General features: G+C 32.5%; 1 protein-coding gene across 1 annotated transcript; it reads right to left on the bottom strand.

Annotated features, from left to right (window-relative positions):
- Nucleotides 1-13,215: 13,215 nt before the first annotated feature.
- LOC143622131 (xyloglucan endotransglucosylase protein 6-like) lies at nucleotides 13,216-15,030 on the bottom strand. Its single transcript, XM_077093369.1, has 4 exons — nucleotides 14,859-15,030; nucleotides 14,672-14,772; nucleotides 14,090-14,283; nucleotides 13,216-13,713 (listed from the first exon to the last, which is right to left on the bottom strand). Exons 1-4 carry the CDS (start codon nucleotides 15,028-15,030, stop codon nucleotides 13,302-13,304), a joined length of 879 nt encoding a protein of 292 aa, XP_076949484.1. The 3' UTR covers nucleotides 13,216-13,301.
- Nucleotides 15,031-15,923: the final 893 nt, after the last annotated feature.

Here is a 15,923-nt window from a genome sequence, read left to right as displayed (position 1 = left end):
ACCAATCGCTGAAATGAGACGTATTGTTATCTTATCAACGCTCAAACTAATTTATCTTGTATCTTTCCGTTAATATATTACTATTTATAATGCTTAGTTTATCTATTAAAACTAATAATAATAATGATAATAATAATAATAATAATAAGGGTAACAACAATAACATTATTAAATATAATAATAACCTCTATAATTAATTAAATTATATCTAATAATATTTTAATGTTACACACAACCATATCGAATCTCAAAACCCATTATTAATCTTAGTATTTCGTTATGATTATATTTAATTCATGTTGTCATTAACAACTAGGAATAATTGTCAGCGAATCTAGAAAAACTTGACTGTTGTCATCCTAGTTGTTTTTATTATCTCATATTTACAAATTCCACTTGTTAAGGTAAGTAAATTCGCATCCCCCTTTTTTACCGTTTTATGTTTTTGGGGGCATTATGCGTTCAATCAAAATTATTGTTCTTACTACGATTCCATTATATGCGTAATTGAAATTGCACGATTAGTTGATACATGTGAATGTGACTATGTGTTTATTTTATGTTGGTTGGTACTTATCCTCATCCTCATCCTCATTAGTATGTTCATACGCCGTCGGAGTAAACCCTTATCTATGCGATTCGGTTGAAAAGACAACTTTTATTTATTGTTACACTAATTGTAGTGATTTACAATTATCGCATGGAATTGTCATTATATATACTCAAAACCGTGGTTTACTTGCTCAAATTTATGTTGACAAATATATATATATATATATATATATATATATATATATATATATTTTCAAGCATGGCGCGCCTCGGCATGTTCCGCCTTAGATTGGGATGGGACATGGGTTACGGGTCAACATTGGGTTGACTAACTTTTAAGCATGCATCATCTATATTAAGAGCCCATATTGATGCATAACTGAGTATACTAAATTAAGTCGACAGAGTTGGTTGGATAAAAACGCAAGTGTCACTATTATCAGCTCAAACTTAATGAGCACTTCACTTATTATTGAAAACTTTAAATTAACCGCTTCGGGCGATTAACGAATTTTATATCCGAATTTGCACTCAATGAATTTTATATTATGTTTTATAATTATCCGGTTCAGACGGTTTCACGGTTTCAAAGCGAACCATGAACACCCCTAAAAAGCAATGCTCTAATATGGAAAATTACTCCTATTCGAAATACATAATTTTAAAGAAACAAAATCTTTAAAGAAACAAAAATATGTATCAATAGTGTTTAAAAACGAACCAACCTGAATCGCTAATAACGGTTTGGATAATTAAACCCAAATATTTCAGTTAGATAATTGTTAGCCTAATTTTATTTTAGTTAGGCATAATACAAACAAATAAATCTAAAAAATCTATCCGTTAGTTCTATCGAAAAAGAATGAAACATGTAACTTCAATAAAGCATATATGCATTTAACATCTAGAACTCATAGTTTATTTCACCATTGAAGCTCTAATCTCTAGAATTGAGCCCTAATCTCAAACAATTATGACTAATACCAACAATCTAATTTAGTCAATGATATAAAATATAAACATGCAAACACCTTAGCATATGGTAGAACAAAGAACAAACCAAACTGTTCATCAATTTTTGGAGGAAAAAATTACCTGGTTGAGAGTTGTGATGGATCGCAGATGAGAAAGGCCTGTTGACTGGGAAGCAACATCGTCGATTGGAAGGGAGGGATAGAGCAGCGGTTGTTAGATAAAGGATTGGGAGGGATGAAGATGAGAAGCAACGTGGGTTTTTTGGTCCAATATCTCATTCAGACTGTTATTGTATCTGAGCGATTCAAAGCTTTAAGTTTTCATTCAGATGTAATATTTGAAGTTATCAAACACTCATACATCTGAGCGATTCATATATTTACATCTGAATGGTACCAATAAGAGGTAAACAAACACCCCTTATCTTCTATATAATTCCTCCTTTTAGAAACTAAAACTAAAAATACATACCTTTTAAATGGGTTGAGTTATTCTACAAAGGCTAAAAAAATAAGAAGTGTGAGAAGCCATAACTAATTGACATGTATCAAGTAGGGACCAAACCAAAAATAGTATAAAAGTATTTGTACACATTTTCTCTTTCCACATGCAAGTCACATGTTCATTCCCCCATCATTTTTAAACGTATATAACTTTATATGATATTTTTAAAAAAATAAAATTCACCATAATAACAAGCATTTTTTATCTTTAATACGAGTATGATTTTGTTATATAAAATAAAAATAAAATTTACATCATTGTGTCTTTTTTTGTCATTGTATTTTTTTATCATTGTGTCTTTTAATTGATTATTGTGTTTTTTAATACTAATAACACCATTGTGTAATAATATGTAATTATAATGAAAAATACCAACAAATTATCTAATACATAAAATACAATGATGAATACATATAACACAATAACCTGAAACTTAAAACACAAATAATGAATACATATAATACAATGGCCTTTAACGTAAGAAACAATGGTAATACATATAACACAATGACATGCAACATAAAACACAATGGAATCTACATATTACATAATGACTTAAACATAATACTATTTTCTCAACTTAAGTGAATGTTGAGCACACTGACTAAAACACAATGATAAGTAGAAAGACAAATGTTGAGCACTAAGACACAATGACGAGCAAAAAGATACAATGAAGTAATATTTGTTTTAATTTTTATCTTTAATATGAGTATTAATTGAAAAAATACAATGACCAAAATCTATAACACAATGCAAAGAAAAACTCAATTAAAATCACAATGGACAACCAAATAACACAATATAAAAAACCCACTAACTTTTTTTTTATTTTTATATAAAATATGATATTCATATTAAAGATAAAAAAAAACTTGTTATTATGGTAAAAAAAATTTAAAAAATTCGCATGAAAAATTTATAGGCGTTTAAAATGATGGAGAAATTGACATGTGCATTGCATGTGGATAGAGAAAGTCATCATAAGTGGTTTATTATTTTCGGGTAAAGTTAAAATACAAAGGACAACAAAAATAAGAATGGTAAGAAGGAATCCAGTCCATTGATCTTAGATTTGAATGACTGAGATTAATTTAATAAATAAAAATTGATGGAAATGGCATGAAGATAATAATCCACATTTGTTGACTTTCTCTCTCCACATGCAAGACACATGTCAATTACCCCATCATTTTAAAATGTCCATAACTTTTCATACGACATTATTTTTTTAAAAAAAAATTCACCATAATAATAAGCGATTTTTATCTTTAATATGAGTATCATATTGTTATATAAAAATAAAAAAAAGTTATGGGTTTTTTTAATTATGTTTATTTGTTATTCATTGTGTCTTTTAGTTGAGTTTTCATATGAATTGTATTATAGATTTTGATCATTATATTTTTCAATTGGTACTCATATTAAAGACAAAAATTAAAACAAACATTACGTCATTGTGTCGGTTTGTTCGTCATTAACTTTTATTCATTGTGTAATACGTTCATTGTCTTTTATTCGGATTGACATATGACAAATTCATTTAATTTGAGAAAAATAGTATTGCGTTCATTGTATATTACGTTCAAGTCATTGTGCAATATGTTGTTTCCATTGTGTTTTACGTTTCAAGTCATTGTGTTATATATATTCACCATTGTGTCTTACATTTTAGGTTATTGTGTTATACGTATTCACCATTGTGTCTTACGTTTTAGGTCGTTGTGTTATACGTATTCACCATTGTGTTTTACGTTTCAAGTTATTGTGTAACATGTATTAATCATTGTGTTTTATATATTAGATAATTTGTTGTTATTTTATCATTATTTTTACGTATTATTATAACTACACAACAGTGTTATTAGTATTTAAAAAAACATATGATGAGTTGAAAGACGCAATGACGAAAAAACACAATGACGAAAAAAGAAACAATGATAAGCGAAAAGACACAATGATGTGCGAAAAGACACAATGATGAAAAGAGACACAATGATAAGCGAAAAGACACAATGGTGTGCGAAAAGACACACTGACGAAAAAAGACACAAGGGTGTGCGAAAAGACACAATGGTGTGCGAAAAGACACAATGATAAGCGAAAAGACACAATGGTGTGCGAAAAGACACAATGACGTAAAAAGACACAATGATAAGCGAAAAGACATAATGGTGTGCGAAAAGACACAATGGTGTTCGAAAAGACAATGACGAAAAAAGACACAATAAGCAAAAATCACAATGGTGTGCGAAAAGACACAATGGTGTTCAAAAAACAATGACGAAAAAGACACAATCATAAGCGAAAAGACACAATGGTGTGCGAAAAGACACAATAGTGTACGAAAAGACACAATGATGAAAAAAGACACAATGATAAGCGAAAAGACACAATGGTGTGCGAAAAGACACAATGATGAAAAAAGACACAATGATTAGCGAAAAGACACAATGGTGTGCGAAAATACACAATGACGTGATTTTTGTTTTAAATTTTATATAACAAAAATCATACTCATATTAAAGATAAAAAAACGCTTATTATTATGATGATTTTTTTTTAAAATATCATTCGAAAAAGTTATAAACGTTCTAAAATGATGGGATTATTAACATGTGTCTTGCATGTGAAGAGAGAAAATGTGTACAATTACCTCTATATCCTTTTTCTTTTGGTCCTCACTTGACACATGTCAATTATTTATGGCTTCTCACACTTCTCATTTTTGTTACTCTTTGTTGAATAACTTGACCCGATATTTTCATACCCTTACATCAATTTTTATTCTTAAATTAATCTCCACTATCCAAATTTAAGATCAATGGATTATATTCCTTCTCACCCTTCTCGTTTTTGTTTACTTTGTATTTTAACTTTACCCCCTTTTAAATAGGTAATCAGTCATTACTGTAGTTTGTGGTAGGGTGCAGAAGTCGGGTTTTTTCAAATATCTAATATCTAGTTCTTCATGTTGAAATCGGGTTAGGGTATAATGGGGTACCGGAAATCTGGTATTGAGAGAAATCAAGTAGTTAAATTCAACCCTATCTACCCGGGTAGGGTATAATCGGGTTCAGGTATAACCAAGTATTGGAACCAGGTATGTTTCCATGTATGACCGAGTATCAATATCCGGTTTTAAATTTGTAACATTTTATACATATTTAAATTCGTTTAAAAAATAAATTTTCTTTGTAATTTATAAAAATAATTAAAATATATTACAATAACCATGGATTTACTCGAGTATAAATTATTTACTTTATAATACGCACTTTGAAAAACTTAAATATAAAAGTTGTGAGGTAAACAGACAAATATACTATGCAAATTCACGTATTATATTGTTTTTTTAAATGGTATCGGGTAGAGAGTATAACTGGGCATGGGTATAAAAAAATAACCGGTTCAGGGTATTTAGGGTATAAATCAGGTACGGTTTCGGGTACGAGTATTGAGCTCAAAATGAATACCCTATCCATACCCTACGGCTATGGTTGGTTTCGATTTTGGGTATAGAATACCCAGTATAAAACAAACCAATTCAGGATATTTTTTTCAGGTCCGCTCCCAGGTACGGGTTTTTTTGCATCTCTAGTTTGTGGGAGGCTTAATCACTTTCGAAAGTACCATTAAAAAAATCACAATTGGTTCAATGATTAGTGTTTGTTCTTATCTATATCTATACTATATATATAATGCACCAATGAAGGGTAAATTAAGACATTTGGATTAAGGGATTTACAAGTAATAAAACACAAGATACAACTTTGAAAAAGGGCAAAAAGGTTATTATCTCTACTATATATAATGCATGAGTGAATGACTTCTTAAATTTTAAGAGGTACAAACACTATTACCTAAATTACAATCTTTAATGCATACAAATATGAAAATGTAGGGGTAATATAGTATTTTATACATCATGTACGGTTAGGAATATTTAGTTTAGAAAATATTTACAATTATGATCCTTTAACTTGAACAAAACTTTGTTAATTTATTAAGTAGTTACAAATAAACCCCCCTTAACTTTAACCATTTATTTGACATATTCATTAAAAAATTTTATTTCTTCTATATCTTTTAATATATTATGTTTTAAAAAAACCCGACTTTACCATTGCAACGTGCTTAACTTTGTCGACGTTTCAATGTAAATTTATTTTATTTTGAGATGTTTCTGATAATGTACAAGTCAATTAAGCATAACAGTACAACTCAAATATGCACTTATAAACCTCAAATATAATAATAAATTTAACCCCTCAATTATATTCAACTTTTATAAGTTTAATTAATAATTATCCTTCCACCCCCTTAAGTTTACCCATATATTTATTTATATTTTCTTTTTTCTTTGTTTCTCTTTTATATCTTTGAATACATAAATTTTAATAAATTTCAACCTTACAATCACGGTGTTGACGTTCCGATGTAAGATTTACCAAATATATATGTGCATGGGATAAAATAAAATGATTTCGTGTCACTTTAAAAGAAGTATAAATTTTGTGAGTTTTGATCATTTTTTAAATATTTTTTTGTTGATTTTGGTCAACGATCAAGGACTTTGATAAGTCAAAACGCGTTTGAGTTATCACGGGCTGTAAGCCAAACAGGTTGGCTATGGGTGGACATTAAATCTTTGGTTGTTTATGAGATTGCAAACACGAGTCTTGGGAAAGTTGATTTCAGGGGCTGATCTGGATCTACGACGTAAGTAGTGGGGTTGCGCCACCCCCCCCCCCCCCCCGAAAAGTGAACACCATGAGAAAAAAAATTCTTGATTCGTCACTGGTTGATGTTTCATATACACACACAATGAAGGTTATGAAACCATTTTTCCGATTTTTATTGTCTACTATATTCTTAAGAGAGGTACTCGTATGTATTATTGTATTTTATGCTATCTCATTTAAAAGGTTTTTGAGAATTAAACTTACTTTTATATATATTTACATATGTCAACACGATGGCTAAGCCTTACTCAATTGGTCTAGAAAAAAAGATACATTTGATTATATGTTCAAAAAAAGAATAAGTTTTTTTAATCATTTGTTAATATTGGTTTGCTATTTGTTATCTATATGATCTGATCATTACATGTCTTGTAACTACTAAAAACGTTTAAACATATTATCGTCGCCGCAACATCGCGTGGGTTTACCGCTAATAACATTAAAACTCACGTGTTTCTTAGTTTATTTTAAAATAGTCACACTCCCCCCCCCCCCCCCCCCCCAATTATAATAAATTTTTGTAAATTTAATCTATAGTTACAATTATTACCCTTTACCTTTACTCATATTTTAATTATATTTTCAATTTTAGCCCAACTTTCCCCCTGATTTTTAAATGTTAATAACTTTTTCATACGTTAATATATTTTTTTAAAAATTTTACCATAAAACGAGCAGATTTATATCTTTAATTTGAGTATGATATTGTTATAATTTTTTTCAATTAAAAAAAATAACTTTTTGTGTAGGGGTGTTTGCGGTATGGTTTTGATGAGTTTCAAGTTAAAATGTGAACTAAACTATTAGTAACGTTTTTTTTGTGGTCGAAAATCGGAACCGGACCATTGAAAATTGAAAACGACTGGCCAAAAGCTAAAGAAAAAAATCAATCGTGAAATCAAACCAAAGATCGATTTGAATGGTTTTATGGTTTCAAATCAAACAATGAATACCCATAAACTAAACACGTGATTACAAAGTCTATGTTTCCCGCTGCATCGCGCGAGCACTTATCTAGTCACATTAGTGTTAGTTTGAGCCTCACAAAGTAATAAACGGATTAATAGAGTATATTATAGTGGTGTGTGTGTGTGTTTGCTGTTATAAAAAATCACAATTAACCAAATATTCAACATGAGGTTCATGTTTACCTTTTCTTTTTCCTCACATTACACGAACAAGTAGTTAAAACTTAAATGTCCAAAACAACTAACTAATTGTGGCGGTGCTCGCATTCAAAAAGCTAGCGGTGTCACTGCAATAGTTATAAATCATATGGCTCACACACATAATAGTTGTTGGTTTTGATTTACATTAACATTGGTTGATCCCACTAACCATCAATGTTGGCACACCATTTTGCATTATCGTAAACCATCATGATCACATGATACTCAAAATCGTCGATTTAAAAACCCTTATACAACATAAACTTCATCATTTGGTTTTTGTAATGACATCCCTCTTCACAATACATGAATATAGTATATAATATTAACAGGTCTATAGGAGTTGGTTAAAGTAAAAAATACATTGTTTTATAATAAGAGCACGAATAAATTTAGATTCTTGGATGTAGAATACTATATACTGGTTTGGATTATTAGTTTTTAAAATACCAAATAGTTACTATAATCTAGGATCTAGCCCATATAGTGTCCTAATCTTTAGGATTTAGGCTAATATTGTTTTCTAACTTTGAATTTTATATCATTTTTACCATTTCTAAATCTCTCTTTATATTTATTTTAACACTTCTCTTGTATACATTTCTAAATCTCTCTTTATATTTATTTTAACACTTCTCTAGTCTTATACAGTTGTATATTTGTAGTATACATGCACCAAACTTGTACGCAACAAAAGTATGGCGTGACACTCAATGTATAATAAGTAAAGCATTTACTTTGCCTATTTTCCTTTTCAGACCCATCATTGCATACTAAACAAAGAAGGTGAATTAAATGATTGAAATAATGTAATGTACAAGCATACGTAGCGAAACATCCCTCCTGTGTGCTTTAAAGAGTTGTACACACAGTTTACTTGGCTAATATTCAACTTTAAACTATAAGGTGTAGATGTTATTTTGCTTCTTAATTTATAGTGTCACCTTATTGCCATGTCATACTTTACTTCACTCTCTTCAACAATACTATGGAAATGGTCTCCAATTTACCAATTCACCACTTCGCTTATTTTATAAATAAAATAATAATATATATACAACTAGAACTAAGAATTAAATATAAATAAAACTACATTTATAACTTAAATTAATAAAACATTACCAACTATTTAATAAAAAAGATTGATTTAACTAATATAGATAAACATAAAATTAAAAAATTTAAAAACCGAAGTATATATAGTGGGTAGTGAACCATTTTTTATATATTATATTTCTTTCAATAATATCAATAAGTGTTAAAGTTCAAAAAATATAAAAATATATAATATATAATATATATTACCAAAACCTCACAATCCATTCTCCTTATCCACCTAACTCCATTTCTCTCTGTTCATTTTTACTTTTTCATCGTTCCTTTGATTCAAGATTTATATTCTCTAGTTTATGTTATAAATTATATTTATAAGAAAACAAGCTTTAATGGAGATAGATAATGGGAGCGGCAATTTCATTGGCGAATTTCCCTCAACGATTTTACCTCTGGGCGGCACCAATAACACCGGGGCGGTGTTCGCCGCTGGCCATGTCATCAACTGAGCGGCAGAACGAGATCCACACCTCATAGCCTTAGTCTATTCAACTTGCAAATTACTATTGTTTTGTATTGTACTTTATTGAGGGTTTAACTTTAAAGCAAATATATAAAAACTAGCTAGGAGCTAACGAAAAAGTAAAAAGAAAAAAAACAAGATACACTTAGAGCATTCCCAGCCCATTCCATATATTTTTCCCTATAATTTAATTAGCTAAAAAACATCATTCCATAAATTTTTCCATCATTTTTCAAAATGTTTCCACATTCTATTCTCTATTCATATCCATAAATTAATTCTTTATTATTTTTTTCTCTTTTGTCTTGTTATATAGTAAATGGTGATTGGAAGATATGTGATATATTATATGGTATGGATTGAAATTGAGTCCCTATATTTAGGTTTTTACTTTGGTTACCATATAACTCATCCATATAATAGGGAATGAATTGGAGAGGTGATTTTGATGGTTTTCTTAAAATTTACCCTAAATTATATGAGTTTGATAACTTTATAGAATGAGTTGAGAATGCTCTTACAAAGAAAAGTTAAAAAAAAACTAAAACTGTATCATTAATTCTTCCAACCGAGAGCTTGTAACTTTGCTCCATATTTGATCCAAAGGAAGGAAGAAAACTTTATGTCGCTACTTGACACAAAATAGCTTGAGGTCTTTGTTTTTAAAACAATTTAAGGAATTTTCTAGTTAATCATCTATATAGTTGGTGTCTAAATCGGTATCACACATTTTCCTTAGCAGCATTATATTTAGATTCAGACTTTACCAAAGATTTATACAAATGAAGATATATAACTGGGTAAGCACTTTAAGGTGTCTGGTAGTGTAGTGAACTGGAAAGTCACTTTGTCACATGTAGTGGCTCTATCAACTACTGAGCAGTTAAAAGAGGCTATATATATTGTTAAAAGGATTTGCGAATTGCGAGTGAGCTTGAGGTTGAAGAGGTAGGGTGGTGGAGTATGTCGATACAAATGACAATTCAACTAACATGTTGACCACGGTCATTTCAGGTTCTAAGTTCTTGGTGTGTTTGGATTTGCTTAATGTTTGGTTGATCGAGGTCAAGGTGGAGATTTTTAAATGCAGCCATGGTCAACGAAGGTCAGCGGGCAAGCAAGTTTAAAGTCGTTAAAAGTTTAGTTAAAAGAAATTTAAGAACTATAAGAGTATTTTTTTTTTTTCAAAAGTTGACAAAAATTCCTTAGATTGTTTTAAAAACAAAGTCAAGGTGGGGATTTTAAAATGCGGTCATGGTCAATAGTTGAAAGTTGCTTTAAACAATTGTTTTAGCTTCTGCAGGCGTTGAGGATTGGTCAAGCTAAAAAATTAGGGTTTAGAACGGCTAGTTCAATTCCCTCTCGTAACTCGTTTGTTGTAATTCCGCATTATCATTAACAAATGCTTTTAGCCATTTACTAGATTAAGTGTACTAAAAGAATCATCCAAATTCTATTGGTCAAACTAATCAGATTTGTTCTTTTGTCCAAACGTTTAATATATTGTACATCTTTTTTTGTTGGAGATAAGGCCATGGGCCTGCTAGATTTGCTTTAATGATTTTTTAAGGGCCGTGAGCTCCTTAAATTCCAAATAAGTGCAATGATAGTTGCACAAAATGGAAAATGACAGTGATCATCTTAGTGGGCCCCCCGTTTCTTAAAAATTATACTGCCTTTTCTCTTAACGTGGCCAGTGGGCCCCACATAATGCATCCCGTATACAATTTCCACGTCATAACTAAATTTTATCCTCAAGAAAAATCCAAACATAATTAACACATGTTTTAAAACATAATAATCAAACATTGGCGCACTTCGTGCGGTCTTAAGGCTGAGGGGTGTGGGGCTTCAGCGGGGGCGCGAGAGCCCCTCCGCTCGCGCCCCCAGGCGCGAGCACCACACCACCGGGGCGCGAGAGGGGCGCGAGAGGGGCGCGAGCACGGAATTCAAAGCAGGCGCAAGGTGGTTCGCGGGACCTGTAGGCGTAAAGGGACATTGGGAGACGTGAAAGAGCCGTTGGGACATGAGAAATGAGCCGTTGGGCTCTTTAATTTAATAAAAAAAAATGTGTTCTTCCTATATATAAACCCAAGATCACATAAAACAATTACCACACCCAAAATCACATAAAACAATTACCACAACTTCAAAAAAAAACCCAAAATCAACCCATCTTTCAAACTTTTTTTTAAAAACATGTCTGGAAATTGGTACCCAAACCTAGATTCAGGTTATAGTTACGACGATTTATGGTCGTCACCAGACCAATCGATGTTTTTTTCGGGGTCGCAAGAAACATCCGGCTTTCAACCATCCAACATACAACCGTCTCCTAACTTTGTTGTTCCGGAGACACAAGAATCACACGGTGATGCTACGGGAGCAAGAAGACGCGTCCACCGGAAAAAACAACTTGCAACGGACGGGCCGGGACCGGCTTCGACTCCGAGGATGAAACGGAAAACCACTCCGTGGTCATCGGATGAGAAGGAAGCCTTGTGTCGGGCTTGGATAGTCATTTCTGAGGATCGGCGTTGCGGTAATTGTTTTAACGTTTTTAAAAATGATTTTTAATAAAAAAGTTAACTGGAAATCTAATTTAATTATTCATTTTGCAGCCGATTACCAAAAAAGCAAGGTTTTTTGGACAAAGGTTAGGGAGAAGTTCTATACGCTCGTTGGGAGTACAGAGCGAAACGCCGATATGATTTCGGGTCGGTGGTCCGAAATCAGAAAATTTGTCGGCTTGTTTACTAATCTTTTCAACAGGAACGCCGGTCGTATGAGACCAAGTGGCAGTGATGATTTGGCGGTTTACAATTTCACTGTCGAAGAGTGGAAGCAGGAGTGTTTGCGGAGGTATGGGACGGTGAAGACGTGGGACGATGTAAAGTTGTGGGAGAGGTTGAAAAGGTGTTCCAAGTGAGTTGAGCTGGTGGCGCCGGACCATGACGCGGAAGTAGGGCCGAAACGGACTAAAACTAGTTCGTCTGGAGCGTATAGCACTTCTGCCGGGTCGGATTGCCGCGTTGGATTCGACCTAAACATTGCGGAGGAGGAAACGTCTTCACCGTCGAGGAGGCGGCCATTGGGACGGGACGCCAAGGGGAAAAAACCGGCTGAGGGGGGAGCCGTAAACATCGTCGATCTTGTTGAATCCCTCAATAAATTCAACAAAACCATGGAGGTGGTCTCTAATGACAAAAAGGAAAAAGGTCGAATGAGAGATTTGGACTTCCTTACAAGAGACTTCAGTAACCTAAATCCGGTCGATCAAATGCTGATGGAAAAGCAAAAGGGACGTATCCGAAAGAGGTTGATCGAAGAAGACCAAGCCGAAGAATAAGAATAATGTTTTTTAAGTACTTTAATTTTTCTTTTATTTTTAGATATTAATGTGTTTTTTTTTAATGTGTTTTTTTTTAATAATTTATGAGTTTTTTTAATAATACGTTTTTTGAATATATTTATAATAAAATAAAAAAAAAATCCGCTGGAGCCCCTGCTGGAGCCCCTCCACACCAGGGCCAGGGGCTCCAACACCCATCTTATCCAGTTTCTCTCTCTGCCACACGTCACAATATTATTGGCTGGAGCCCCCACTCGCGCCCCCGTTAGAGCCCCCCACACCCCTCAGCCTGATCACCTCAGAATGTAAACATTAAATTAAAAAAATTACCATTAATGAAAACTAGAATAATCTTACATTAACAAAATATGCAACATGAAGTTCATGTTTTTTTCCCATCATTTTTACATAAACATTTGAACAAACGACTAGTGACGATGGTGTTCACATTCCACTGGCACCGATGGGAACCTAGCGATGTCACTGCAGTAGTCGTAAATCATATGGTTGGCCCGAACCCATATCAACTGATGGTTCTGATGCACATTTAACTCCGACAATACTGGTTGATCCCACCAACCACCAGTGTTGGCACATCGTTTTGCATTATCTGAATCTGCGGTTGTCACTGGACACTCACAACCATCGATTTCAAAACCCCGGTACGACGCCACAAACGGGGCATGGGACCAGTCGGTCTTGACCCGACCGCCTTGTGTAGCCCAGTCGTCAGCATTCCAAATCGAACTGTACACACCCATGGGCTGGTCTTTAGGGTACGGAATACCTTTGTTTTCCAAGTTAGTGTGCACCCTAATCGGTGTCTCATCTACCAAAAACCTGTCAAATTAAAACAACCAACTCTTCAGATTTTATATTTTTTACTTGAAATTATGGCTCGACTTTAATTAACGATATTTATAACTCTAATACATTGTTCTTAGGCAAAATTCATGACTCAAACTCATTAACAAAATTATACCAATATTTTGAAATGCAATAAAACTTGTACCCAAGAAATGCATTAAACGCATTAAAACTTGTACATAATAAAAGTAAGTCGTGACACTCGATGTATAATAAGTATGGCATTTACTTTGCCAGTGTTATCCTTTTCAGACCCATCATTGCATATTAAAATATGTTATCGATATAATAAAATGCACAAATATGCCTAAAGAAACATCCCACATGGCTACCGACCCCGTTAACTTACACAACTTGACGTTGGTTCCACAATATGGAGTAAGAATGAAAGTCTTTTGTTGGATCAAACCATAGATTCAACCTCTGTTCCCGGTTACCGACCCCGTTAACGTACACATTCGTCTGCACAAGGTACGGCTCGCCGGTTGTGTTCCCCAAGAACTCGAAATCAAACTCATGGTGTTTTTCACCTTCCGATGACATCTGTCCAATATGACATTCAAATAAGCCAAACGGATTATGAATAGTAATGTTATAACCAGAGTAGTAAATGTTATTTTTAAACGATTTAGTTGTGTTATAAAAAATAAGTTTGGAGTATAGCATGTTACATGTTACCATTTCTATGTAAACGTTATTCTTTAACGAACGGAGAGAGAAAGACTAACAAGACTTTTAACTTTTATCATATGTTTGTTTTAAAAAATATCAAAATTTTTATAAGTTTAAACAAGGATACCATAGGGAGTTTTGGCTTGTGATACCAAGATATATGATAAACATTTGTTTTTCTTCAAACAGTAGGCCGGTGAACAAAATATAATTTAGAAGTAGAGTTAGAGAGTGAGTGTATAAGTTGAAATCAGCTTACATAGAAAGCGGTTACGGTTCCAGCGGAATCACCTTCAACAAGTTTGATCTGAAAGTTGACTTTACCGAACATATACTTTGACTTTGACGAAAATCCAGCTCCTGAGAGTCAAAATTTATAAGTTTAGTAAAATCAATTTAAGTTCGATTAACAAAAAAAAACGGTTTTTAATGTAGTGATTTTATACCGGAAAAGTTATCAAGTTTCATGTTAACGGCATCTCCGACAAACTCGAAATGATCAGGAGCCCAATAAGGCTGAAACATGTCGACAAACTTAGCCGTTGATGTAACGGCACAAACATAAAGTGATAAACATAACACAAGAATTACGAAAGATGAAGAGACTAAAGACGACATTATTATTAGAGGATATTACTTGATTAGATATTTCAAATTTGTTGAGTGACAAAATATGAGTGTGTTGGGGGGTTTTATAGGAGTATAGTATGGTATGTGTGTGTGTTACGCCACATCAGCAACATGTAGAATAGGACATGTAGGACAAGTAGGCCCCACAAGGAAAAAAATTTAAAATATAATACTAGCCGTTGAGCTGGCACTGAATGGGTGTTTGGAGTAAAAGTGGGCACACTGTACGAATAATCACTGTTGAAAAAGACGTCTGTTGTATATTGTCCAACGAGAGATTGACATGTGGACAATCACAGCTGGCCATGGTACTGTATAGCTGTCATTTATGTAGTGCTTAAAAGGACGGCTTTCTTTTACATTCACCATTTCCTTTATTGGTAGCGATCCCACGCGCTTGTTGTACAATCGTTATGACGCGTGGATTACATGCGCTAGATATTTTTTGGTTTAAATATTTTCGTTGTTTTAGATAATCAAAAATTTATTTTGTTTTTAATTTTCTTTCTTTTAATATTGTTAGATTTCTTTCTTTTGCTTCATGTTATTTTAAACGAGTTCAAAGATGAGAAAAAAAATGTTGTGAGTAAAACGAAGAGAAATTATTATACAAGAAATTTAGATATAGATTTTTACTCTTCACACCTATGATTTTTAAATATTTTTTGAAAATTGGCTGAGAGTAAAAAAGAAAAATAAAAAATAATGATAAAAATAGAAAAAGAATATTATTTAAATTAACGAAAAAGAGATTAGATAATGATTTTTTGAGTAATTATATTGATATGATGGGAGTGGGCGTAGAATTCTCTTAAAAAAAGTGGACGCTTTTATAGTGTAAATTCTTTCTTTCCAATTTAAAAGAAACTGGATGAAAGCAA

This window comes from Bidens hawaiensis, unplaced genomic scaffold, assembly GCF_021521415.1.
Source record: "Bidens hawaiensis isolate Kalapana, Puna unplaced genomic scaffold, B.hawaiensis_p1.1 tig00000326_1, whole genome shotgun sequence".
Lineage (NCBI taxonomy): Eukaryota > Viridiplantae > Streptophyta > Magnoliopsida > Asterales > Asteraceae > Bidens > Bidens hawaiensis.
This window is presented reverse-complemented; position numbering and strand designations above follow the sequence as displayed.

Excerpts from the sequence above, each read along its gene's own strand:
- LOC143622131 (XM_077093369.1), bottom strand. The coding sequence starts at position 15,030 with ATGTCGTCTTTAGTCTCTTCATCTTTCGTAATTCTTGTGTTATGTTTA. Across the intron at positions 14,284-14,671 it reads GAACCGTAACCGCTTTCTAT|ATGTCATCGGAAGGTGAAAA; the intron begins GTAAGCTGATTT and ends CATATTGGACAG. Across the intron at positions 13,714-14,089 it reads TGGAACCAACGTCAAGTTGT|GTTTTTGGTAGATGAGACAC; the intron begins GTAAGTTAACGG and ends TTAATTTGACAG.